Source organism: Rhamphochromis longiceps, linkage group LG10 (assembly GCF_057381845.1).
Source record: "Rhamphochromis longiceps isolate RC_006_pf linkage group LG10, R_longiceps_female_GT1.1, whole genome shotgun sequence".
NCBI lineage: Eukaryota > Metazoa > Chordata > Actinopteri > Cichliformes > Cichlidae > Rhamphochromis > Rhamphochromis longiceps.
The window spans coordinates 18,657,842-18,684,734 of record NC_140566.1 but is presented as its reverse complement, the minus strand read 5'-3'; the positions used below and the strand labels follow the sequence as shown (position 1 = coordinate 18,684,734).

The 26,893-nt window shown below is 39.8% G+C and overlaps 1 protein-coding gene across 6 annotated transcripts; it reads left to right on the top strand.

Moving 5' to 3' along the window:
• The first annotated feature begins 95 nt into the window (after window positions 1-95).
• synj1 (synaptojanin 1) lies at window positions 96-26,662 on the top strand. Of its 6 annotated transcripts, none has more exons than XM_085420710.1 (30): window positions 96-335; window positions 1,282-1,442; window positions 1,652-1,738; window positions 2,558-2,825; window positions 2,970-3,195; window positions 3,610-3,693; window positions 4,070-4,147; window positions 6,387-6,448; window positions 8,858-8,954; window positions 9,667-9,842; window positions 10,279-10,360; window positions 10,443-10,595; window positions 11,760-11,916; window positions 12,769-12,960; window positions 13,632-13,716; window positions 14,065-14,205; window positions 14,292-14,484; window positions 14,567-14,725; window positions 15,098-15,254; window positions 15,399-15,525; window positions 15,693-15,905; window positions 15,990-16,068; window positions 16,234-16,399; window positions 16,517-16,699; window positions 17,158-17,286; window positions 20,205-20,243; window positions 20,904-20,956; window positions 21,062-21,251; window positions 21,716-22,044; window positions 23,060-26,662. In XM_085420710.1, the coding sequence occupies exons 2-30, from the start codon at window positions 1,319-1,321 to the stop codon at window positions 24,056-24,058; spliced, it is 5,028 nt and encodes a 1,675-aa protein (XP_085276836.1). In that variant the 5' UTR covers window positions 96-335; window positions 1,282-1,318; the 3' UTR covers window positions 24,059-26,662. The 6 variants fall into 6 exon arrangements, with proteins under 6 accessions (XP_085276836.1, XP_085276835.1, XP_085276839.1 ...); XM_085420709.1 differs by having other exon boundaries at window positions 97-335; window positions 11,751-11,916; XM_085420713.1 differs by lacking the exon at window positions 4,070-4,147 and having other exon boundaries at window positions 97-335.
• The last annotated feature ends 231 nt before the right edge of the window (window positions 26,663-26,893 follow it).

Sequence of the window (26,893 nt, the reverse complement as noted above, 5' to 3'; positions counted from 1 at the left end):
ACACACGATTGGACGGCAGTGTTCTCTGTTGGACTCATTGGATTAAAGCAGCTGTCAATCATAGGTGGAATTGCTCAAAACATTTCATGGGTTCTTTTTTTAAGTCGGGTAGTTCATAACTGCATATTAGCACGAATTTAAAATATTGCACGCTTGCAAAACGTTTAATTTACATACTCCAATGCCTTTCTTGTACTAAGGCATGCGCTTTACGTTTCCTTGGCTATTACGGTAACGTGAGGTAGGCGGACGTTTGCGTCGGAATGTACCATTTTGGCAACACACCGGGAAGGATTATGTTGTGACAGCGGAGTTACAACCCGGCGGGGGAGACGGTAAGACCAGATAAATTGTGTTACTTCTACATAATTTCTTTAAAAACCGGTCGGTAGTAAGAATTGCAGAAATGTAAATTATGTTTGCGTGTAAATGTTTTACATGGCCGACTTTGTTAAATGTATATAATAGTAACAGTTTGTCACCCCGGACATGCAGATAAGTGCCACCATCAAAATATTGTAGGCTAGCGAATCATAGCTATCCCTGTGATTCATCCAGCTAACTTGGCTAGCGTTACCAGTTAGCTTTGCAGAGGTTAAAGGCAGCTACTACTACTACTACTTTCGTTTTATACTGTCATCTGTCGTTTTACTTGTCGGTCTAGGATTGCACAAAACCTAGCATTTGAGCTACCTCGCTGGTGAACGTTAGCGTTTGTTCTGCCGTTGCATTACGGAGTCGTGACTGTCCAATGGATGGTATTTAAGCCCCCCCCCCCCCCGGCCTAACTGTCAAGTACCGTTATCAGTCGCAGTGCTCCTGATACTCGCAATCTTGAGTTACCTGCAGTACTAATTTTTTTATATTAGTTAATTATAGGCGTGGGCCTGAGCTGCATCTGCACTTGATCTCACGTTAAGCTTCGGATTTCGCAATGCAAGTTTACCCCCTTTCCGGATTAGGGAATTTAATTATTGCCTAATTATGAGTTTAAATAGAAATTTGAAAAAAATAAATAAAAGAAACCCCGAAATCGTTAAATTCACAATAAGAGTGTTGCAAAATTATGGAAACGTTTATGTCTTTACCTTTGGTTTAGTCTGTTAGCTATACAAACTGTAATAACTTTGATATTGAGCCAGACATCTTTTTAAAAAAAGTGATCAGATTTGAGGTCACCTTTCTGATGCTTTCACCGTCATTAAATTGCAGGTGTTTTATGTGAGAATATTTCTTTTCTGATCTATTGTCATTCTTTTTTTAATTTCTCTTGTTTTCCAGGTAATAACATAGGGTTTTTTTCCAGCTTGGATCAATTATGGCCTTCAGCAAGGGATATCGTATTTACCACAAGCTGGACCCACCACCTTACAGTGTCATAGTGGAAACTAGGGCCAGGGAGGAATGCCTCATGTTTGAATCAGCAGCTGTTGCTGTTCTGTGTAAGGCATCTTGTTTGATTATACTATAATAAGATATGATTTACATTCTTTTTAAGCCATTGCACCAAATAAGGAAGCTGTAAAAGCAATGCAACTAAAAGATGAGTATCCCTTATTGTGTAGTGGTGGATGTGATATATTGCTATGATTTTCAAAGGAAGGTGGTGCAATATTTTCCTTAAATTTTGTTGCCATTGTTTGTCTTCTAGCGGCAGCAGAGAAGGATGCTATTAAAAACACATATACCAAGATAGTAGATGCCTATGGAATTCTGGGTGTTCTTCGCCTAAACCTTGGTAAGACGCGAGAATGTGTTTTGCTTGTTGCTCCTAGATGGGTCCATTCCTGATTGACTGTGAACTTGCTCTGATTATTTTCACCATTGCTGCTTTCTTCTAAGCTGCTTTCTCATGTCCTCCATGTGCCCTTCAAGGCTCTTGTTATCACAACAATAAAAAAGCACTGTAAGCGATTAAAGCTGTGATTTGAGTGGCTTGCGATTTTAACCATTTTTTGTCCAGAATTTAATTTTGTAATGTTTCTGTATTTCCTTTCTTAACACTCCAGCACTGCTTCTCCTTCTTTTCTTTATAGTGGATGTAAAATACTTTTTTTCTGTCATATATATATAATGTTACAGTTGTGGATGCTAATATTAAAATTGTGTTTTAAACAGTGAGGTCAGATTATCAAGTTCTAAACATTTGATATCCAGGAATTTGTTTTCTACTCTTGCATCTTCATGATGTCAGAAAGAGAGAATATCCTTCATATTGTGATATCAGGCACACAACTCTGGCTGTGAGCATAGCAGCCCCACCCACCTGCTGTTCAGTCTGTTTGTTTGCTAGCCCATCAAATGATAGTTGGCTTAAAGGGAATTTGTCCTTTTAAAGGAGAGTAGCTGAAATGGCTTGCTTCAGATAGTGAATGAACTGAGGAGCTTCACCCATACCCAGTATAAGATAAAGAATTATTTTGAACTTGGAAAGATATCTTAGTAGTGTCAAAGAATAAAAAAAAAAAAAAAAAACCAATATGAAAACTGGAAATAAGAGAAGGGTGTGCACTAAATATGGTAATTTTTTTTTTCATATTCACATTTTTTTTCACAGGTGACTCCATGCTCCACAGTCTTGTAGTTGTGACAGGCTGTAGCTCTGTGGGCAAGGTGCAGGATTCAGAAGTTTTCAGGGTCACGCAGACAGACTTTATATCACTGAAGAATGATCCAGGAGATGAGGAACGAATTGCTGAGGTGCGAAAGGTCCTAAACTCAGGACATTTCTACTTTGCCTGGTCTTCCACTGGAGTCAGCATGGACTTGAGTCTTAATGCACATCGCAGAATCATAGAAGACACTACAGATAACCGCTTCTTTTGGTAGGAACTTAAAAGCATTACTGTTCCAACATTATAGATATGCTATAATTTATGGTTTTTCTCATTTTGTGATATGGGGAACTTTTGTGATTTGCAAAACTGCTCTCTGTGTTTACGGTTACATCTGACTTTGTGAATCACTAGGAATCAATCTCTGCATCTGCACCTAAAACATTACGGTGTAAACTGTGACGACTGGCTGCTGAGGCTGATGTGTGGGGGTGTGGAGATCAGGACCATCTATGCAGGGCACAAACAAGCCAAGGCATGCATCTTCTCACGCTTAAGCTCAGAGCGTGCTGGCACGCGATTCAATGTCCGAGGAACAAATGATGATGGACAAGTGGCCAACTTTGTGGAAACTGAGCAGGTGAAATCTGTTAAAGTTTTTGGAACCTTATACTTGCCATAAAAATGACACCGTAAAAGATAAGATAAGATAAGATAGAACTTTATTAATCCCTCGGGTGGGTTCCTCTGGGAAATTCGACTTCCAAAAAAAGCAGCTGAGGAAAAGCTGAGGATCAAACATGTGTTGACAGGTTGTGCTCATGCCCTATAACGACACATAGTCTGTTTTATGATTTCTGCTTTACATTACGTTTGCTTCCTGAAAATTCAGCTACAAACCACACACGAGTATACACCTATGCAGATGGATGTTTTATACAATGTGTATTTTTTGTTTAGTTTTTTTCCCATCTTACTTATTTTAGGATTTAATTTCTTTTCATAAAATGTTACATTATACACTAAACCAAATTTGTAATCTTGTTTTGAACAGGTTATTTTCCTGGATGATAAAGTCTCATCCTTCATACAGATCCGTGGGTCCATTTCTCTTTTCTGGGAACAGCCGGGAATCCAGGTAATGAAAGCTAAATGTATCCCATACAACTGTTGATTGTGGTTTTCCTATATTAAGCCACACAGTTAAAAAAAAAAATGAAAGTAGGCCTGATCTTTGGGGGGGGGGGGGGGGGGTTGTTTTGTTTGTTTGTTTTTTAAAAAGCTGGTCATTATTATCATTGATGCTGTAGTTATAGATGAGGCTCAGTTTGGCTTGCTGGAACAGTGTGCGTGAATTAAAGAACTGATGAAACTGGCACTGGTCATTTGCAGAACAAGCCAAAAAAAGTTTTACTGTTTAAAAATGGCAGATGTGTCTGTCTAAGACAGTGTGAAGGGAATGGAGTGCATATATTTATCACACACTTTTTAACACATTTTGTTGCTGTGTTCAGAAAAAGTCCATTAAGGGTGTTTTGTTGCAACTGAATGAGAATCGGCACCCTAATAGACTGGCTGAGAACCTCCACCTGGTATAACCTTTTTGTTTGTGTTGTGTTTTTTTGGCTTTGCTGGTGCTGGTGCTTTCAGACTGCAGATAGGTGTTCCCCTGTGCAATGACAAAGGATATCTGTGGAAATCAGGGAATCCCTTGATGGAATTTTCTTCCTATACTCAGTATCTGTACAGAGTAAAAATATTTTTGATATTTTGATCAGGAAGTGGAATCACATATTTAATTTGCATCACAAAGAACACAAGTGGGATTTTCTTCCCTTTATCCTGACATTGCACAGTCTGGAATATTAGATCAGATGTGGGGGAGGTTAATGACAGTGATAGTGTTTGGTAAAGGGCATTCTTCTGTTTTCCTCAGCTCCCAGACATCTTTGGTCAGGTGAGAGAACCTGATCTGAAAACATTCCCGAAGCACTTCCCTTCATTGTGTCCGCTGATATTCACCAGGCAACTGGATGAGTATTTAATTTGATAATATGGACAGAGCTTTTCAATTTTGCAGGAGCTCTTAAAAAAAGCTAAGACCAAATTAATCACCTATTCAGTCCACAAAGTCATTGGTTTGGTCAAAACACTGGGTATTGGGCTTGGGGTTGTTTTCAGACAAAACTGTAGTCCTCCTGCTTTAAAGCACTGCCTTAGATCTTCATCCCCACCAGTTGTGGCTTTTAAGCTCTCCTCCTCATACTCTCTAATATCTCCTGAGCAGGTTTTGTACATTTGGTTTATCAATGGTAAAATTTACTGATTTATTTTTTTTCTCAGTTAGTGCACATTAGACATAGATATTAATTAGTCTACAAATCATATTTGTAGTGTAGTATTAAGGCTGTAAATCATTCAAATGATTGGTTGATCCCTCTTAGTTAATTCTAAATAATTTTGAAAATGTTTACTTAATAAGTTACTGCTTTATAGATTAGTAGACGAAATGTGAAAAAACTCTTCCTGTAGTTGGTGACAAAGCTTATTTAGTTAACGTTGCATAGAACAGTAGATGCTTTTGAATTCAGAGCAAGTAAGAAAACTGATTTGACTGCAGTTATTCTGCAGGTCTGAGTTGTACAGCTGTAACCTGAATAGTTTCAGATGCCATCTCAGGAAGTTATAAAATATGCAAAGCATAGACCTGCTCAACAGTAGAGAAAGAGAGGAGTGACAAATGACAACAGCATGGAGCAAAAATGTTAGCCCTTCCACACATGCCCAGGCTCGGCCACATTGGTGCATAGAAGCAAACAAAGCAGATTAATTCTAAGCTCAACACACACTGCAGAATAAAGGGAAATATAAGATTCTTAGGGAAGTAAAAACCTTCCACAACACAATGAAAGTCAATACTGAGGTCTATTACCGAGTACTATCTCCAGAGAAACTACAGTTTTTTTAGACACAGAAAGCATCCTGAGTCACTAGCTGAAATATGAGGGAGTGTTGCTGTATTTTTTCTTGTTTTAACAAGCTGTCACAGACAGTAAGAGAAATATTTGAACACAGAGAGAATCAACTTTTGTTTATACAGGAAGTAAAACTCTGCTGACTAAGAGTCTCTTTTGCAAGAGTGTCCTGGGCCCAGATAGCCAGCCTTAAGATGCCATGTTATTTGATGGTGGGAGAAACCACAGAAAACCAACATAAGCAGAGAAAACATGTTAACTCAACACAGCAAGGGCCCTTCCTGGGTTTAAACCCAGGACTACTTGCTATGCTAACCACTGAGCCACCATGCACAAATGAGAAGAGAAGATGTAAACTCAGAGTGAGGCAGAAATTGGTAGGGATAACAAAGGAACAAGTAGAGACATGCTCTGCAGAGTCAAGAGACTTGCGTAGTACAGTCACAATGCCAATGTCTTGCAAAGCCTATCCAGGTCTACTCGTGTGGTCATGTTTGCCTATGAGACTGATGATTTGCTCAGTATCAGCATACTTTCAAAATGAGAATTAATATGAGAAAAAGAGGCTAAATGTGGGAAAATGCTGATCAATTACAATGTATCATTTATCTGCTGCTCAGTGTCTTTGTTGGAACAAATCTCCCCGTTTTGCACCTATGTTGCTCTTTTCCTAAGCAATTCTCTTTTTGGGCCCTATTAAGAGCTCGTTTCCTCATTTCAGATGTCTACACTTTCTTTCCGAAATCCATTTGTCATCATAGGGTTTTCTGGTCATCTGCAATGTGTGTGTGTTTAGAAAACAGACTTTTTTGGTATCTTTCACCAAAGAAGGACACTGTGACTTGTGTCTCTCCAGGTTGGTTCTCATCGTGTCAAACTCTCAAGGGGATTTGAGGCAAATGCGCCGGCATTTGAAAGGTAATTAAATTGTTTTGTGTGCACAGCTCTTTTTGTGTGTAGCAGTTTCCTGCAGCTTTATCTGGCCTACCACAGATAGCCACTCCTCTGAACCACAGAGGAAATGCTATATTATTCCTGTATATCTCATGTACTCGTCACAGTAGAGGAAAAACTATTAAGGTCTGTGAAGAAGACATTAATTGCAGTGTGTCCTCAGAGGTTGGTTTATTAGTAGCCCTTATTTAGCCATCAGCCTTGATAACCTGTGGTTTACATTAATCACAGGTAGTTCATTCAATTTGGAAGTCATTATTTCAATTAATGAGTGTGTGTGTGCCTGTTCTTGACAGCTATCTTTATTTGTGCCTCATTAAATACAAACATTTTTTGGTTAAATTTAAATATCAAAAAAGTGAAAAATTAAACTGCTCTCAATGTCTTAATGTCCGTCTGCTAAAAATAAATGTTTCTTTACATACGCAAATGTTTTAATAATCATTAAATAAGTTAAGATTTTTCCCAGTAAGAACAATTTGACTTTAGTCTTTATAAAATGAAACTTTTTTTTCTTTTTTCTAGAATTACGCTGTGAACTGGCTTGTTACAGCTGTAGGGTTAACAACAGAACAGAGCTGCAAGTTCCTTTGCTTTAAGCTCAATGCATTGTTGCTGAAGCATACACTCAGGTCATCAAGAACAAAAATGATGACCCGAATCTGTGGGTTACACCTTGCTAGTATGAACTCCATTCTTATCAGCCCACAGCAGCTACCCAACCAGTCTCAAAGTAGCCATGTCATTCACTGTGCATTCCAGCAGATATGTCTTACAGAGTTCTGTCAGCACTTCTTTGATTTCCAGATCTTTTGGATTCTACTCATTTTTTGTGGAGCATTTTAATGGAGTTATGAATATGAATGTATATTAGACTTTAAATCATTAGTACTGTGTAACACATTATTTGTTTTTTCCCTCTAAGTAGTTGTCAGGGCTGCTAATCTTTCTAATATCTATTCAGCTAAGGGATGATGAGTCATCCTTTGTGATATCTGGTTACCGGTAGTTTTTGTTTGCAGCCAAGAATGTCATTGTAAAAGCTTTGCTTTTACACATGTATTCTATTCCATTACCGGTAATATGACTGCAGTCAAAGCTTTTACATATCACTTTTAATTCAGCACATATCTTAACAGTGGTGTTAACAGACAAGCTATAGTAAGATTATAACCCCCTTGTAAGAAATAACCAGAAGAGAATTCCAGGCAGGCTTTAAGGTCCTGTGCAGGCTTTTGGTTGACATGGATAGAAATGTCCTTTTTCTGGATTCTACCCGCATTCATTTGTAGAGGAAATCTCATAAGAGGGGCAAGGTAGATTAAAAGGTAGGAACAGGCCTTACAAGTGACAATGGAACAAGAGAGTGCAGCTCAGAACAGCTTTGAACATTTGCTTGAACAGCTTGAGAACATTTGAGCCACATGTGGATATATAAATCTTAAGCTGTGAGGAACATTAAGATAAGAGGCCTACAGACAATATTAAGTGTCTTAGAAAGTATTAGGCCACCAGATGCTGCCAGAACAGCACCTCAGCAGTTCTCCATAACTCTCTCAAATATCACTGGAGGGATTGAACACCATTCTTATAAAAGAATCCCTCTTTTGGTGTTTAGTGGTGATAAAGAGCACTGTCTTTGTCTCCTATAGATGTTCAGTAGGATTCAGATCTGTCAATATCTGCAAAGCTATAACAAGTTACTCACATCAGTTTTCAGTCACAGCCTCAATTTTTCGCTGTGTAAAACAGATTGTGGTGGATTGAGCAGCTAAAAAGTTTGCTTTTCTTCACGTTAGTTTGTTGATCAGGTGCTTTGATGAAGGACTACCACGAGCTTTTTCTCAATAAAGGCTTTTCTAGTGTTTACAGGAACAGTGCTGCCGTTTTGGACACTAGGAACACGTTTTCTTTCACAATCTCAGTAACGACTCTGCCACTTTGCACTTCACAGTGTGCAAAGAGGCTCATCATTGCTGCTGCTGTTGTATTATCAGTGTTGTTGTTAAGAACTGAGGGCTGCACGAGTTTAATGTTGTCAGACTATTTATTCATACGCTGCTTCTAAATAAGTTTTTATTACAGGTCCCATTTAAGTTGCAAATGTGGGTGAAGCGCTCGCGTTTGCATCGTTTAACACAACAGTACGCCACAGAGTTGTGTGTTAAGGTTGCTACAGTGACAGGACTTTTGATGCAAACTAGGCTGTTGGTGTTTAATCATAGATGAGTCATTTGTATTTGTCTGTCCTAATTATTGTTACAAAGTATGAATTTTTTATTTTATTTTAAGTGAAATTTGTAAAGGATAAGATAAATGTGCTTAATGTCATTTTTATAAAGTGCTTACTATATCAGATTGTGTGTTTTGCAGACACTTTACTGCACTGAGGCGGTTGTATGGTAAGCAGGTGATAATCAACCTGCTTGGAAGTAAAGAAGGGGAACACATGCTCAGCAAAGCGTTTCAGGTGAGAGGTCAATACATTGTCTGTTAACAGTGATGTGCTGTGAGATATTTATCTGAGGATGACATTCCAAAATACACTAGCAGTAAGCTATGTGTGTTCAAACAGATTCTCTCTGTTGTGTCCACGTAAGCCCACGCCATAAAGGCAGGGAAAAATATTTCAAGTGGGTGGGTACTGCTGCTCAAGAAAGACTACCTCAGTTTCTTACTGTATTTTCTGGTGAATGAGTCAGTAAAGAGCATTATTCATTTGTTTCTATTTTACATATTTGCACACCATAGCATCCTCTATTTTTACCCTTTATCATAAGATCTCGAACCCTGTCTTTTTCTGTGGTCTTGTAGTTGCCCTCAAACCACACAGGAAGTTTACCTAATGAAGTATAAAGCCCCATATAGCTGCAAATGCAAAAGATGTTACATGTTTTGCAGCAGCTAGAAATGTTGGGACTTAAGGTGTCATATGTTAGGGTTAATTGCCATAAATGCTGTTGATGTCATCAGTGAGCTGAGTTTGTGTTTAAAATATATAAAATGGTTTCTGACTATGCGACCGGGATGTTCACACATTACTATGACATGCTTCAAGAATTCAGGTCAATGATTTGCAATGCAAATTAATTTGCCCTTCAGTTAAGGCAACACACCTTACATGCAAAATAGTTTTGCAATAGATTTGATTTTGAGGAAGTCTACCTGTCTCACCATTTTAGAGTCACCTGAAAGCATCAGAACATGCTTCAGCAGTGAAAATGGTGAACTTTGACTACCATCAGAATGTGAAAGGTGGAAAGGCAGACAAACTTCACAGTGTCCTCAAGCCCCAGCTCAACAAATTCATAGAAGAGTGTGGTTTCTTCTACTATTCTGGAGAAACTGGGATATTAAGGTGAGAAATTGGTGCTTGCATGCCTGCGTACCCGACCTCTTACCCCATGAGCGATCTGTAATCTACTGTATAACATTGAAGTGGATAAGTGGAAGAGGATGGATTTAAAAAAAAAAAAAAATTCTTGTTACTGTTAAAACACAGAATCACTTTTATTTATGCAAAAAATCAAACCCAAAACATTCCGTTGTACCTTTTAATTTTGTTTTTGTTTTTTTTAGTTGCATCTGATTATTATTTGAGTTGAAGCTTCTGTTCATGATATGTTCACAAGTCATGCAGCAATTTTAGCACTATGTAAACTAATAAGTTAAATGCCTTTAATGATACCCTGTGTAGACAGGTGTTTTATTATGCCATTGTCACCAGTGAAAGTTTTAAGTGTACATGATGGGAGGAAAAAAAGCTGCAATAACTCTTTATTGTGTGGTTTTAGGACTCAGGGAGGGACTATGAGGACCAACTGCCTGGATTGTTTGGATAGAACCAACAGTGTCCAAGCTTTTTTTGCTCTCGAGGTAAGAGTACTGCTGAGCTTGTCTGCTCCTGTAGTCTTTAAAGAGGATTTTAGTTTGACCCCTGTCACCCTCCTTTCCTCAGATGCTGCCTAAGCAGTTGGAACAAATGGGTTTGACAGAGAAACCACAGCTGGTGGCCAGGTTTCAAGAGGTTTTTAGGACCATGTGGTCCGCTAATGGTGACTCCGTCAGTAAGATCTATGCAGGCACCGGGGCCCTGGATGGCAAGGCCAAGGTACAGACTTTTACTGCAGTAAAAATGCACACGATACGCAGGTTAGCAGTAATTCACAATTGAAGCACTTCAAATAATTTTTCAATTTCCCTGCCAGCAGCCAGATTATGGCCTACCTGATAAAGCACAGCATATTCCAGCAATCTTTAATTGTTGCTTCTGGATATATGATGATGATGATGATGATGATGATGATGATGATGATGATTATTATTATTATTTTTATTACTACTACTACATAGGTCACAACTTTTAATATTTAAAGCGTGTGACCTTTTTAAATATTAAAAATCTACATTTGATATGTCTGAACTGCAGTCATGTTACTGGATAGACATGCACCGAACCAAAGATGGGTTTATTCTAGTATATAAACAGAGGGGGAAGCATAAAAAGCTGTAATTAAAAATAGGAACGATCCAATTTTAAAATGTTAGTTTTAACTTGGATATTAAAGCATAAATTACAGTTTATAATACAAGTATGGACTTAGTAAGTAATATAAATAATGGGCATGTAGTACCTGCAGTGACAGTTCTGCATGGACAGCTGATCTTCTGTGTGTAGAACTGTGTGCTTCTGTTTCTTAACTCTTGTGTGCTGTCTCTTTCGGCTGTCCTCTGGACCTCTCTACCTGTGTGGTAAGTTAACAAGATAGTTGATGTTTTGTTTTGAGCCGTCGTGGTGAATTATTGATTTCCATGTCTGGGTCAAATGAGGATGGTGATGATGATTGAGGGTTAGTTCAGACCTCTGTTTATTTCTTTGTTGTATTGCCATTGAGGGTTCCCTGTCCTAGAAAAACCTGCTGTGGACACTCCATGGAGATCTCATCACTGATTTACATAAATATGAAAAGAAAAAAATGAATGATCATCGGGCACTGTCTGATATCTTCTTGGAACCTGAAGGAATCAGTCTAGATTATCAGTGTCTGTAAATCAAACGGTCTTGCGCATCAGTCAGTGACATTTTAAAGTTCTTCTGTCACAATCTGTATTCATTTGATCTCTCTGAAGTGGTCCTCTTTTGTTCTCTCCGTTGCTGGAACGGAAAGTACAGGCTCTTCACACCAAATGAGAGCATTGTTAAAAATTAAGGTGGCTTTATGTAATTGTTTTTTGCACTGTGTGTGAATACCTGTCGTTATTGTAGGCGGGGAAGCTGAAAGATGGAGCTCGTTCTGTGACTCGGACCATCCAGAACAACTTCTTTGACAGTTCAAAGCAGGAGGCTATAGATATCCTGAGGCTAGGCTCCACACTCAACAGTGATTTGGCAGACAAAGCTCGGGCTTTGCTCACCACTTCCAGTCTTTATGGTAAATGCTGGGGGGGGTTCATTGGATTAGTGGATGTATCTTGCCTAAAATTTGGGGTGAATAGTTACATTTTAATGTTCATAATATAATTTTATTTATCTGCCATCAAGAGAAAATTATTTGCTTAGATATGTTTTCTGTATGCTCCTGTATGTTATAGCCCTGTTAGCCAAAAGCTACTGTGTCACTAAAGTGGGAAGCTTAATATTAACGTTCTTCCGGCCTGACTGACTGCTTTGCCGGTATTAACTGTTACAGCGCTGGTTAACCCACACTTCTTTCCCTTCTCTCCCTCTCTGCTTTCGCACACAATTGTAGTCACTGAACCTGTCTTACAATCAGGTATAGTAACTGGCAGACTGCTACCAGTGGATGGATCTTTTTCTACCCTGTCATAACCTCGTCCTATAATTTGTTTTACTTTTTATTTTTCATTTGTTTGAAAACCAGTGTTGGTAGTGGTTTAATTGACTATCTGTTGCATATCATCAGGCTTCTTAAACTGTAATTTTTAAAAAAGATGTTTTTAATTTTGCATTGAAATGTAACACGCCTTTAAGTGGAATTTTACAGACAGCAGTGAACCATTACCAAGGTTGATTATGTGAACCTTTTGTTGTATTTCAGCACAAGCTCTGATTTGCATCCTTTTCTCCCATGCCCCATGTTTTATGACATTGTTGTGGTTTTCATTCATAGTATATGAATACCACCTTTCCATTGGTTTTGTTGCTTTTGGTTAGCGTTTCCCATTCTAGTTTTGTTACCCTGAGTGCAGCCGTCCATATATACATAAACTTACTAAACTAACTGTAGAATTACATTTTAATTCAAATCCTTTCCCTTCTGCAGCATCTCCAAGAGTATTGTTGGGAATGTGTCAGAACTACCATAAATACACAAGGCCCAAGCAGATTCGTGTTTGCATCGGTACCTGGAATGTCAATGGGGGTAAACAGTTTCGAAGCATTGCTTTCCGCAACCAGACACTCAACGACTGGCTGCTGGATGCTCCAAAGAATGCAGGACATCCTGAGTTCCAGGGTATGTCAGTGTTTTGGACTTTTTGTATATATAATCTACAGATATATATTTATATATCTTTTGATTTATTGGGTAAGAGAAATATTTGGGTGGGTTTTTTTTTTTTTTTTTGTTTGTTTGTTTGTTTTCTGACAGTTTGCACATTTTTTCCCTTAGATGGGAAGAATTCTCATGTCTATACTAAATATGAAAAGTTACTGCTTATATAAGTTCACGAAACTGAGATACCAATTGGAATGGCAAAATAAGTTTGATGTCACATCTAAATCTGATCATTTAACGTTTAGAAAGTACAATAAATTGTAATTAATGCTTCTAGAAAAGGTGGATTGTTATGAATACATTTTCATGCTCCTTTTCTGGTACTTAATGGTATAAATGTTAAGATGCTGATATTTTCTGACTAACTTGTACAGTTATATACTTGCTTGCTGTCCTTTATCCGAACCCTGTAGGTACAGTATAGTTAATCACTTTTGCTGTTCCTACAGTAATTATGCAATACTATGCCAACATAATTTTTATTAGTTAAAATTGAAATAATGCACGTGTAGTTAAAAGACATTTATTGAAATCTAGAAACTACCTCCATATTCTTATGATGGAATATATCAAGGTATTAGAATGTTTACACTTATGGATCATTAATTAGATTTTTGTCCTTTTTACAGACAGCAGAACAAACCCCATAGATATCTTTGCCATCGGTTTCGAGGAAATGGTTGAACTGAATGCGGGAAACATTGTCAGTGCCAGGTATGTGTGCAAGATCGTGATCTAAGATTAAAGAACTTTGTCTCGTAGTTATTACAACAACACTAGAGCTTCTTTTTTTTCCTTTAAAAAACTGAAGATAAGAAATATAAGCTTCAACGATACACTGATTGCTTTAAAAGTGAAAAATAAAGTAGAAAAAAAAGTTGTTTCCAGCAATGGCTGCGGATTTACAGTTTTGAGTTTGCTAAAACTTGCTCAGGTCATTAGACAATGCCAGAACTATGACATGAACTGCTTTGAGGGTTTTCTAACAGTTAGACAGTTAACATGATAATTTGGTTAACTTTATCATCTGCACTGTAATGCCTCATTTTGTTCCTGTCTCAGTACTACCAACCAGAAGCTGTGGGCTGCTGAGCTCCAAAAAAATATCTCACGGGACCACAAGTATGTGCTGCTTGCCTCAGAGCAGCTGGTGGGAGTGTGTCTTTTTGTTTTCATCCGCCCACAGCATGCACCATTTATCAGGTATAAGCTGCACAGAAACCACATTAGTAGTTATATAATTAGGGGTGTATGGTAGTAGATGTAATCTGATATTCGTTGTGTTCCAGGGATGTAGCTGTTGATACTGTAAAAACTGGAATGGGTGGCGCCACAGGTAATAAAGGAGGTGTGGCAATCCGCCTGTTGTTCCATACCACCAGCATCTGCTTCGTCTGCTCCCACTTTGCTGCCGGCCAATCACAGGTCAAAGAGAGGAATGACGACTACAATGAGATCACACGCAGACTCAGTTTCCCCATGGTAATAACCATAACATTATTAAGTCAAGAAAACACCCTGTTGTCTAAGTTAAATGCTTAATAACAGAAATCTTACCCTCCAGGGCCGTCTGCTGTATTCACATGATTATGTGTTCTGGTGTGGAGACTTTAACTATCGTATAAGTCTGCCTAATGAGGAAGTAAAAGATCTCATCAAGCAGCAGAACTGGGATGCCTTGACAGCAGGGGACCAGTTGTTGGACCAGAAGAATGCCGGTTTGGTAAAGCCTACAGCACACATGCATAATTATGCAGATGTTATACTTTACGCATCCATGTTTGAGTGTCTGCTAATTTGTGGGACTGAGCCTGGACATCTGCTAACAATGTGATGATACCAGCAGAGCAGTATTTTTCACTGTTTCAATATATATTGCAATATGTCAGATTTACATAAATAATTTATGTTGTGATTTTTATGATATCAAACTTTTGGTTTGTAAAAAAAAAAAATAAAAAATTGAGTGTTCTGTGTTGTAATGTTAATTATATGAAATGACTGTATAGTATGGTCTCTTACTTCATGTAAATGTACTTTGGATTACAAAAAAGATCCTGTGATGAAGATATTAATCTAAAAATGTCTTCCACAGGTCTTTCGAGGTTTTATTGAGGGAAAATTAGATTTTGCCCCCACCTATAAGTATGACCTCTTCTCAGAAGACTATGACACCAGTGAGAAGTGCCGCACGCCCGCCTGGACTGACCGTATACTTTGGAAGAGGAGAAAGTGGAACTTTGACAAAACAGGTTAGATGCAAAGTCAGTGTGTATAACCCATCTAAACCAAATTATTTTTCCCTTTTATTACAGATCTCTAAAGCAACACAGGAAAAATAGAAATAGGAGCTCAGGATATGCTTGCATTGATATATATTTGTGTATTTTTTACAGCCCAGGAGATGAATATAGTAGCAGCAGCTTCTTCATCTAGAGATAGTGATGATGATGTAGAACAAACCTGGAGCCCTGGCACTTTAAAGTACTATGGAAGGGCTGAGCTGAAGACCTCAGACCACAGGTAACTCACAGCATGCATAGAAGTGTGAAGGTTTAGATTAAACTTTGTAAAGTTAAACTATCTCATCACATAGATTAGAAACAGAGGTGGTTAAAATGTGGCATTTTTTTGTAAATCAAGTGCCGCTATCATTGGAGTGACCTGCGTTCCCTTGTATCTATCTGTAGGCCTGTGGTGGCAGTGATAGATGTGGACATCCTAGAAGTGGACCCAGAGGCTCGGCATCAGGTCTACAAGGATGTCATTGCCCGGCAGGGGCCTCCAGATGGGACCATTCTGGTGTCACTCTGCTCCTCCGGGCCTGACGACTACTTTGATGATGCACTCATAGACGAGCTGCTGGAAAAGTTTGCTAATTTTGGAGAAGTTATCCTCATTAGGTGAGCCTGATATCTTAATACAAAGAGGCAGGCATATCACCTTCAGATGGTTAGTGTGTATTGACAGTGGCCTTGTTTGGACAGGTTCGTTGAGGAGAAGATGTGGGTGACTTTCTTGGAAGGGTACTCTGCTCTAGCTGCTCTGTCTCTCAGTGCTTCCACTGTAAGTCTTCACGAGTATAAAATTATTCCAAAGCTAAAAGACAAAACATTTAAAATCACTATTAAACTCTCATATAAATGTCTATCAACCCTTTTTTGTCGGTGGCGTATGTGGTAACTACTCTCTTTATTCTGCCTTGCCTGTATCACCTGGTTTACATTTAAGGTCCTTGGCAAGGTGATCGATATCCGTCTGAAGAGTCCAGGCTGGATCAAGAGTCTGGAGGAAGAGATGAGTGTGGAGAGGATCTGTGGAAGCATTCCCACATCTGCCAGCTCCACCCTGCTTGCTGAAGATACAGACGTGGGTGATGATGATTACGACATGGAAGGTGAAGAATGGCTGCCAAGCAATCCCAGTCCTTACCCTGAAAAATGTGCACTATAAATGATGGCTGTAGGGCACTGTTTCCAGTTATTAATTCATGCCCTCTTGTGTCCCGTACCAGGTGATGTGGACGAGGAGGTTGAGGAGATCCTTCCTCAGCACCTGCAGCCTGGAGCAGGGACTGGCCCTGGATCTTCCCCTCTCCCTTCTCCCAGAAGTAGCCCCTGTCCCTCCCCCACCCATGGAGAACCTGCTGCACCCAGCAGACCTAGCCGTGGAGCACAGCCCTCCCGACCATCGCAAGGTAAATACGGCACTTAGTAAAGAAGTGCTTTCATGGCGGTCTGTGTCTGCTGGAATGTAAACTGTAATTTTGTTGTTTGTAATGTGTGGGAGTAGATTGAAGTCCATTGTAACTGAGGAAGGAATATCAGGGAATGTTATACGTGATGATGTAATTTATGTTTAGTGTTGGCAGATGATGTGTATATTACAGTAAACTACTTGTTTTCTTTTTGAGAGATGTTTAAGTGACATTTTTAACATAATCTTTTCTTAAGTCCAAACTAAACAGATGCTTTGTTAGATCAAGAAATTGTATAAAAACCGTTGGGGAAAATGTGCATGTTTTCACAATGTCTCTAAAATGGGCAGGAATACATTTTCTCGACCCATTTGGAAATGTGGAAAAATGTCACTTAATCTACTTACTTTTTTTAAATAAATAAATTTACCTCTTACATATATATCTTTTCCTCACAGGGCCTCCTGTTGACTTCCAGCCTGGTGCCCCCACAGCTCAAGGCCTGGAGCCCAAACGTCCACCTCCTCCTCGCCCCAACGCCCCCCCTGCCAGACCAGCACCTCCACAACGCCCACCACCACCTTCAGGTAGAGTAAATTCTGGAGTCATGCATACATTTCATTGAAGCCTGATTTTTAAGAACAGATAAGCAGGCAACCTTAGAGAAAATAGATGTCACTTTTAAGTGGAAGTTTGTAGATTTGATTTTTCTGGCTGGTATTGCATTGTGGAGTTTAACATTTTCACTCTCTCCCACGCTTTGCCTTATTTCTGAAGGAGGCATGAGCCCTCTGCCAGTTAGAAGGCACTCTGGAGGTAAAGTGATTGCTGTGCAGTTAAATGCTTAGGTTGCTTAAGCATTCCATGCAGTAGGCACTGTTTTATATGCCAGCTATACATCGATAAGCAGCTAAAAATTAACATTAATTAGAAGTTTGGATATATTTTTTTAAATTATTCTGCCTGGTTTTGTGACATATAGGCAGATAATAACATTTTCACCTTTTTTCCATGCTTTGCCTGATATCTGAAGGAGGCATGAGCCCTCTGCCAGATAGAAGGAGCTCTGGAGGTAAAGTGATTGCTATGTAGTTAAATGCTTACATTACGTAAGCGTTTGCTTTTAGCAAGTGCTGTTTTCCATTAGAGCTATGCGGAGAAAATTTGTTAAATAAATCTTTAATTTGAATTTGGATTTGTAGTTTAATTTTTTTCCCCGGTATTGTATGGCATGTAGGCAGATGCTAACATTTTCACTTTCCCGCATGCTTTGCCTTATTTCTAAAGGAGGCGTGAGCCCTGAGCCAATTAGAAGGCACTCTGGAGGTAAAGTGATTGCTGTGCAGTTGATGTGTGTAAGCACTGGATGTAGCAGATGCTGTTTTTCATTTGAATTGCACGCAGACAGGAGCAATGAATCGGTGCTGATTTGGGAACATTTAGTCTGTGTGTGTGCTGTAAAACAAGAATATGCTATGAGATTTCAGATTAATGTAAATATTGAATATTGTCATCATTTTGCTTCTAGAGTTTAATTACAAACAAGCTTTGTAGGAATAACATATTACAAAAAGCTTATTAATAATTACTGGCCATACATGCTCAGCTGTCATAGAGATGCTCTTGAGCAAATAACACCAGATATATAACTTAACATTATATAGTCTGAATTTTTTTTAAATTTTGCTAACTGAGAGCTGCTCAGACTTAAATGCATTTTTTTTTTAAATTGGCTTATAGTTAAGTTTAATTTACACACAATATTTTTCTCCCAAATGTATGTTTTTTTTTGCTGAAACACTAATGCAACATATACCTGAACCTTAATGAATGCACACACATCTGGATGGACTGTGGATTTAGCTGGAGCTTTTCAGCTGGGGTGTCATGAAAACTTGAAATGAGATATTTGGATCTGTTTGGTTTACAGGGAGCAGTTACAAAATTAACTGTGTTTATGAAGTTTGTCAGTTGAAATGTGCTGAAGACCACTTAGGTCAAGTTTAAATGTGCATCCTCCCAGTACTCTCCATAGTGTGTGTGTGTGTGTGTGTGTGTGTGTGTGTGTGTGTGTTTTTTATTTGTTTGTTCTTTGTAGTTGATACAAATCAGGGATGTCAAGCTCATTTTACATTGCAGTCCACATACAACCTATTTAGATCCGATATGGGTCAGACCGGTGAAACCAGTGATTTATGTCAGCATAAAGAAGTTTTATTTTCAACATTTTGTCTCAGTTTTGCTACGTTATAATGAAATGCTGGTGTGGTAAGTGAAAGAAATCTGTCCGTATGAATCTTTGGGCGTAAATTCTGAAAAGTAAATGTGTAACATTACTAATTATAATTTATTATGTTGATGTGTTGTGAATGGCCATGGTGGCGGTCTTCATCAGTAAGAAAAGCAGTGAAACTTTTTAAAACGTGGTTAAAAGATAAAAATGTATGACGTCCTTCACAGGTTAGAGTCTTGGCAGGCCAGTTATGGCCCCAAGACCTTATGTTTGATACCCCTGATATAAATTCTTATATAGTCATTAGTGTCTCCCCCTCTGTACTCCCTCTGTGAGTCCTGCAGTATTCTTAGTGTTTTAGACATTGGTTACTCTTTCTTGTATTTATTCGATTTCTGAGTAGTATGTAATATACATATATATACATAGTAGACATTGTCATGATGTTTCAACAACACCAAAACTTAGTAATTTTGGTTTTAATAAATTGGTTATCATGTGTCCTTCTGTGCTTTATTTTCAAAACATCGTTTTCCCTCTTTGACTTTAAGACTGTGTCCAGTTTCCCAAACCACGGCTTGGTAGGAGGGCCAGTCAAGGTAACCAGAGACGAGTTGTTTTTAGATCCCTGTATTTTTGCGCCCGGTCATCAATGTGAATTAGACTTTTTTATGACATTGATGATTTACAGATGTTTTACTCTGAGTCTTCTTTTTAATCTTGTGTGTGCGTGTTTGAGAAAGAGAGATGTGTTGCAGGTTAGGTTATATTTCTTCCTTCCCATTTAATATTCACTGGCAGTACACGACATCCACCAGAGGTCATTGGGTTCTAGAAATATATTTTACAACTGTATAAAAAGTTGGACAATGAAAATAAATCAGGGGTCATGAGTTCCATACTTTGTTAAAAACCATTTGCACATACTGATGAAAAGGATACCTGACAAGTGTGTCTTTTGTCATTACGGACTAAACGAGTAGTTGTCTGATTGTTGTCGTCAAACCTGGGGAGATGATGTGAGTTGAAGGGAAATCTCTTGGTCTTTGAGGTGGTCTTTAATTCAGTTTGGCTAATCCCTTTTGATTAGTTGGAGGTGGCAGGTGGGTGTTCACAGCATCACATGCTTCACTGCACTGCTGCATTATTGCCAGCATATGCTTTTGCTACTGCTTTTTATACCGTACTATCCTTGGGGGCACGTATATCCCATCAGTACTATTCCAGTTTGTGTATAACAAAATGTGGTTTGGTTTCCTTTGTGCTGCAAAGGACAAAAAAGCCCTGCTCTTCCTCGGCCAGATGCTGCAGGTGAGTGCCTGATAGCATGCAAAGCTTCACTGAGCATCCATATACTATTAAAGACAAGGGAGCTTATCTTTGTGTTGTGTTTTACTTGGGTATGTGTTAATACCCTGATACAAAATACGCCTGTCCTGGGCTGGAGGATAGGGTTTGGATTAATAGCCTATTGGTGACCTGACTCATTTGTATGGTGACTCTGGTTAGCTAAATCTCTCTGTTACATTAAGGGTGCGTGTGGTTGGCAGGGGTGACTGTATAGTTAACGGAGTTAGTTAGACAGAGACAGACATCCAAGTGGCGTGAGAAAATGTTTGCAGGCTCTGAGAGGAGCTCAAGAAGAGAATAGTGAAAGATGAGGAGTATGCTTTCTCTGTGGTAAGCAGTTGGCTCACAGAACAAGGCCTGCCTCTCTCCCAGACCTCCTGCAGCTCAGGAATGACTGAGTCATCATTAATTATGAAGTCAGCCACAGGGAATTTGGTCTGTCATAGGTTCAGGTCAGTTTGCAGTCTGTTCGAATGATATTTAGTGCCGCTTTAAAATTTTCTTTAACTTGAACTTATTAATCTTAAAAGTCCCTGTTCTGTGAATCTCAACCTACAGGGCACACCCTGCATGGTCAGTATTGTTTGGAACAAATTATCTTACAGTTTGTTTGTCTCTCAGGTCGAGGGCAGACAGCAGCAGGAGCACCTGGACCAGGAGGTGCTTCCAGACCAGTGAGTTTAATACTTAAGATTTATCATCATTCTTTCTTTTTTTCTTCTTTTTTAAATTTTGCCCACCTCCTAATTTCTATTCACTTTTCTTTCTTCACCCTTCAGAATATCCCTCCTCGAGCCGGGGTAATCAGTGTGACACCTCAGTCTCGCCCACCACCTCCATCTCACCCTGGAGCACCAAGGCCCATTCCAGAGGTGCATCCCGGGGCCCCTCACCCTATTTCAGATACCCACCCTGGAGCCCCACGACCTGTGCCCAGTGCCCAGACCAAACCAGCTGACCTGCCTCTGGGTAAAGAAATACGTTTTCATAGAGGTTAATGAATTGTATTATCGATAGTGGGGCATTGCTGAGATATTCCAATGTGAAAACTGTCGCCAAAATCGTTCTTCAAACTAAAACAGCTTCTGGTGTGTTTAATAAATTGCCATTTTGATTAAAGAACAAGATGAATTGGTGAAATCCACCTACCACTGTTTGTTTCTGTAAGGATCAAAAGTCTTAGAGGGGCAGGTTCCTTTTGCGAGCCAGTCAGGACATGTTAGGCTCAAAGGAAGGACAGCTAAAAGAGACGGGAGCTAAAACAGCCCATCTCAGACAGAGGCTACATTTAGAGGGGTTCAAATGGCCAGTTAATTTAATTATACACAGAAAAAAATAAACCTGGAAATTTGATTAATAAGTCTTTTGTTGTCACACAGCAACTTTAACCCTTAACTGTTTTCTGTTTCCTCACTCTTGCCTCACTTCTTCAGGTCCTCAACCCTCAGGAGCACCTCCTGCAGCTCCACCTGCAGTGAAGCCCCAGGTTTCATCACCCATGCAGCCTCCCATGCAGCCTCAGCCAGCTGCCCCTCCAGCTCAGTCTCAGCTTCCACCTCCAATGCAGCCCACACTTCCAGCTCCTCTCCAGCCACAGCCAGCGCCAGCCCCTAAAGCAGCAGGTCCTTCTGCTGCACCTGCTGCTGCCGCCCCCACCGGGCCTCAGCCGAGTTTAGCCTCTCCTAAACCCCCACCACGTTCCCGCTCCTCTCATGCTCTGCCGCCTGACGCTGCCAAGTCTGAGACTGCCCCAGCTGCACAGGTAGTTGCCAACTTTCTTTTCATTTAATTATTGGAAGTAGTGAACACACACTTATTTAATTAGTACAGTGAGATTATTTTTCCAGATTGCTGTTTGGGTTCGCTTTGACAGATTTTGAACTCCGGTTAATTAAATAAGATGTTGTACACCTACTTATGAAACTGCTGTGGGTTAAAGACTACAAAAATAGAAAAAGATCTTTTTCTGCTTCCTTTTCTGTCAGATGAGCTGAGTGTTCTTTGTCTTTCTTTCTGCTTTACTCTTTCTGATACATTTGTCTCTTTTTCACAAGCTGGAGAAGCCCTCAGGGTGAAAGGTACTTGATATTAAACCACCTTTTTGTCTCATCCTCCATAGCACAGTCCTGATGTTAAAACCTTTCATACATTAAACCCAGTAACTTCCCTTTTTCTTATTTTGTAATCGATTTTATCTTTAATGCCAAACCTGAATGTTTTGCTCTCCTATAAGGCCTTGCATATTTTTTGTGTTTGTGTGTTAGGCTCATAAAGCGGAGCGTCATTTGTTTTTACTTCTTTTGTCCGTCAACATATCAAACCATAAAAGATTTGAGAAGGATGGGAAAATAAGAAAAACAGATGAAAATGTGATGCTTGCTGTTATCCATTTCCTGTCACTTGTCCTTTCATATGGGTTCACTGTGCTGCAGATGTTGAGTGAGCTCATATCCAATGACATCAGAATTTATTTTGACATTTCCTTTGATTTGTTTTATTTTAACCATTTTTTGTAGTCGTGCGTGCGTGCGTGCGTGCGTGTCACACCATTTATGGGTGGGGAAACAAGTTGGAGGGGGAAAAAAAGCTTTGGCAATGTTGTGTTATGAATGTCATTCAAGTCAAGTTTGTTTACAAGGAATAACCAAGGGGTCAACATTTGTTTCAAAATATATGGTTCATTTGATAGTTAAGTACTCCAGTCATAATTGTGCGTGGTTCATATCTTCACAGTGCATTTGTTGTTGAAGCATTTTCTTTGTTTTGTCCTTTCTTAGACAAACGGACTGAATGGGATTCAAGGAGAAGCACAATGGAAGCCCGACCCCTTTGACACACTTACATCTGATTTCTTGCCCTCCTCATCCTCTTGGCACACCACCCAGTCACTGACCAGAGGATCCTCCCGGCGTACGCCAACTGTCTTTTCCTCCACCACTCTCCCATCATCCTTCTCCCACCAGTCCTCCACTCTAGCAGATTTGCAAGCCTTTGATTCATCCTCCTCTTCTTCACTCTCCACCCCGTCACCATTTGCCTCGACGCTGCTCCCTCCTCCTCCGGTCCCGTCTCGCAGTCGCTCTCAGGAGACGCTACGCGCCTCCCCCAACCCTTTCTCAGCTGACCCACTTCCTGCCCGACCCAGCAGCACCAACCCCTTCACTGGCCCACTGGTGCAGCAGCAGCAGCGGCGCCCGCTCACACCTGACTTCACTTTTCAGCTTTCGCCTCCAACAGCAAACCTTCAGAGAACTGTGTCTCTTACTCCACCACTGATACCCACCCCAGCTCAAACAGGAGCTCCTGCAGCTGTACCCACCACCCAACTCCAAAAGACCATGTCTCTGTTTGGACCATCATCCAGTCTTAATCCTGCTCCTGCTTCTTTACTCCCTCTTGCCCTTAACCCATCTCCTCCTCCCACTTTACCCATGGTGGCACCCTCATCTCTTCCACCTGCCGTTGCGCCTCGACACCAGCCACCTGGCCCAGTAGCAAAGCAAGCTAAGCAATGGGTCACTTTCGATGATGATTTTCAACCTCCAAGCAAAACTTCACAAAACCCAGTCTTTCCTTCCAGTTCCCTCGTGCCCCAAACTCAGATGCAGCCTTCCAGCTCTGTGTTTAATTTAGAACCAGAGTGGTTATCTTCCATGCCTGCAGCAATCCCGACCCTCTCTCCTCCCATCCCAAATAGAACTGCAACCAGTAACCCAAAGCTCCCAGAGGGACCCACTGACAACGGCTTATTCCCCAGGGATTCAATGGAAAGATAGAATCACAGTTCATATGTAAAGGGCATATCCAGATATGTATAGATCTATGATAAATGTGTATATGTGTGTATGTACAAAAGAGACAGTATTTAAGAAGTATAGACCAATTCCCTTCTGAATTACAGGAAAGGCTTTGTATCTCAAGCAGTACGATGAGAAGAGTATGAGCCCAAAAGTGTGTTGTTGACTTTACGTTCCCGGATATTAACACTTATTTTACTAAGAATCATTCTGACCGTTATTTTTTATTCATGGCAGCAAACATGTGCCTGTGTCTACAGTATGTTAATCAAAGTATATCTATACGCACAAATCATTTGTGTATTCACTTGTGCAATATCAAAATATTCCTTGGCCGTGCACCACGCTGCACTTGCCTGTGAAGTTTTACCTAAATCTGTGTAACTTTTAAAATTGCACACCACGGTTCATATCCTTCATTTTGAATGAGCTCCTCGCCGGAGTTGATGCTAATCTACTTTTCACAGTATCGTCACAGAAGGTTATGCACTGCAGGTTTACATTTGCCCCGATGTTTGCTGCTGTCCGCAGCAGTTTTCTTTGATTTGCAGATATAGTTAATTGTACGTTTTATTTCTGTTCTTTTGTATGTGAGATAAAAAATTATAGCATTACATGGTATGCTTGCTTTTATCATGAATGTACTTTATTTTGCACTGGAGGTTGTCATCACCTCCTTGCTAAAGCCACAGTGTGGAAAAAGACAGCACAGGTCAGTTAATGTGACTGCTCACCCAGGGAGCCATGCTCTTTAATATCATCTCATCCAGCGGATAGAAATGCATTTTGTTTTCTCTCTGTTCATTCAGGTTTCTTACGCTTAGCTGAACATATTCTGTAGCCCTCTATCAAAACCTATACATAGAAGTTATGTATAAATGTGTGTTTCCAGTATGGAAAATAATTGGGTGTGTGTGTGTGTGTGTGTGTGTGTGTGTGTGTGTGTGTGTGTGTTGACCAGTGTCAGTGGTTTGCATAGAGTAACTGAAATGCACTGCGTGTGCGCTCCTGGCTGTTGAGCCTGAAGACTGAGTGAGCATAAGAGGGCTTTTTTTTTTTGTTGTTGTTATTTTGATCCTTCTTGATTCATCCAAAGCATCACACTAAACTATTAAAGAATGTGGTGTGTGTGTGTGTTACAGTACAAAGAGGATGTGATCTGTGTTCATGGCAGCAAGCACATGCCATGCATCAACAAGAGGGCACTTTTTTTTCCCACTTTAGTCTTTGTTTAAAATGCTTCTTATTTCTAATAGAACTTATTCTGAATAATCGTAATGTTACTGTGGTGAGAAGTGATGTGTTTGAAGTGCATAATCGTCTCTTATCGTGTTTGACAGTGTTTGTATTTGGATGTGAGTGCGTGTACAGACTTAAGAGTGGAATACCGGAGCTTTTCCCTTTTGAGTATAAGCGGTGTATTTCCTTACAGGCTCTGCACTAACAGCTACTGTATTCACTTTTTCCTGGCAGCAGCTGTGTATGTATTCCCTCAGCCTGCCAGAGGCTACACCCAGGCTGTTACGCAGCAATGTTGACAATACAAGACAGGACTGTTTCGTGGGGGGGGGGGTCTCATGCCACTCTCCATCTAAATAAGAATGCCTCTGTACAATTGAGTACTCTGAGTACCATCTTGACTGACTTCATTAGACTGAACTACACACTCTGCTCAGACCCAGATGCGTCAGCAGAACACATTTCCAGTGTGGCCCACATTCCAGACAGAAGTTTGATTTGAGTGTTGGGTGTCAAAATCTCAGCTTTTTCTGATCCACATGTGATATCTATCCCTTGGTTGTTTGAGGGTGTTTTATGACTGAGCCTCACTGATATCGTAACCATTCTTCAGGTGTGTGTGTGTGTGTGTTGTCAGAGGTGATGTGTCAGTATTTTGTCCTGTACTACCTACTTCACTTTTTCACTGCTGTTAGTCAGCGTTAACGTTGACGGTGATGATAAGCAATAGATTTGCAGAAGGATGAGCAACAGGTACCATGCCTCGACACATGCCATTTCCCCCAGCCTTCAGGAATTATGTTATTTGAAAAGCATTACAGTGGTTCATGAAAGATGAACATCAGATTTAAGAACGCGCCACCTAACTAATGCTTCTGCTTTCTGTTTAAACACTTGTAAAATACGCAAAGATAATCTTCATTCACTGCAATGAAGGCAGTAGCTCTCTATGTAAGCAAGTGTATCGGCTGCCTCTGCTTACATGTAAGTGTCATCTCTAAAATGCATCTGTGTTATTCAAAGTGTGCAGTAGATACTGTATCTGCATTAACAGTAGGTGACTAGCCAGCGCTTTGTGTCATGTCACAGTTCGAGATGACATTTTATAGGAAATAAAATGCTCCTTTTGTGAGGTTGGTGTCCCTTTTTATGGCTATAATCCATAGTAACTAAGAGTCTGTGTTGTGGAACATATTCTGTATGTATTAAAGTGAAAACTTGGAGCTGTAATTCACATTAATATCCAATGTTCCATAATTTATGTGCACAGCAGACAGCACATTTATGTATGAAGCAGTTTATGTTGTATGTATGCAAAAAATAAATAAATGTATGTTGACATGAGTACTTGTTGGTTTTTGACTGCATAAAAATGCCCCTTATTCCTGGATAGTCTTTTGAAATTTTAGAAACATACAGTACATTGTTATGCCATAATATTTATTTTAAATTAAGGACTTTTAAAAGATCCTAATTATTTCCTTAAGATGCCATCATGAGTAACGAGGAAATTAAAGGATTTTAACGTGACGAGCATGGCAAACAAGGTGAGCGCTTCTAGCCGGTTTCTCTTTG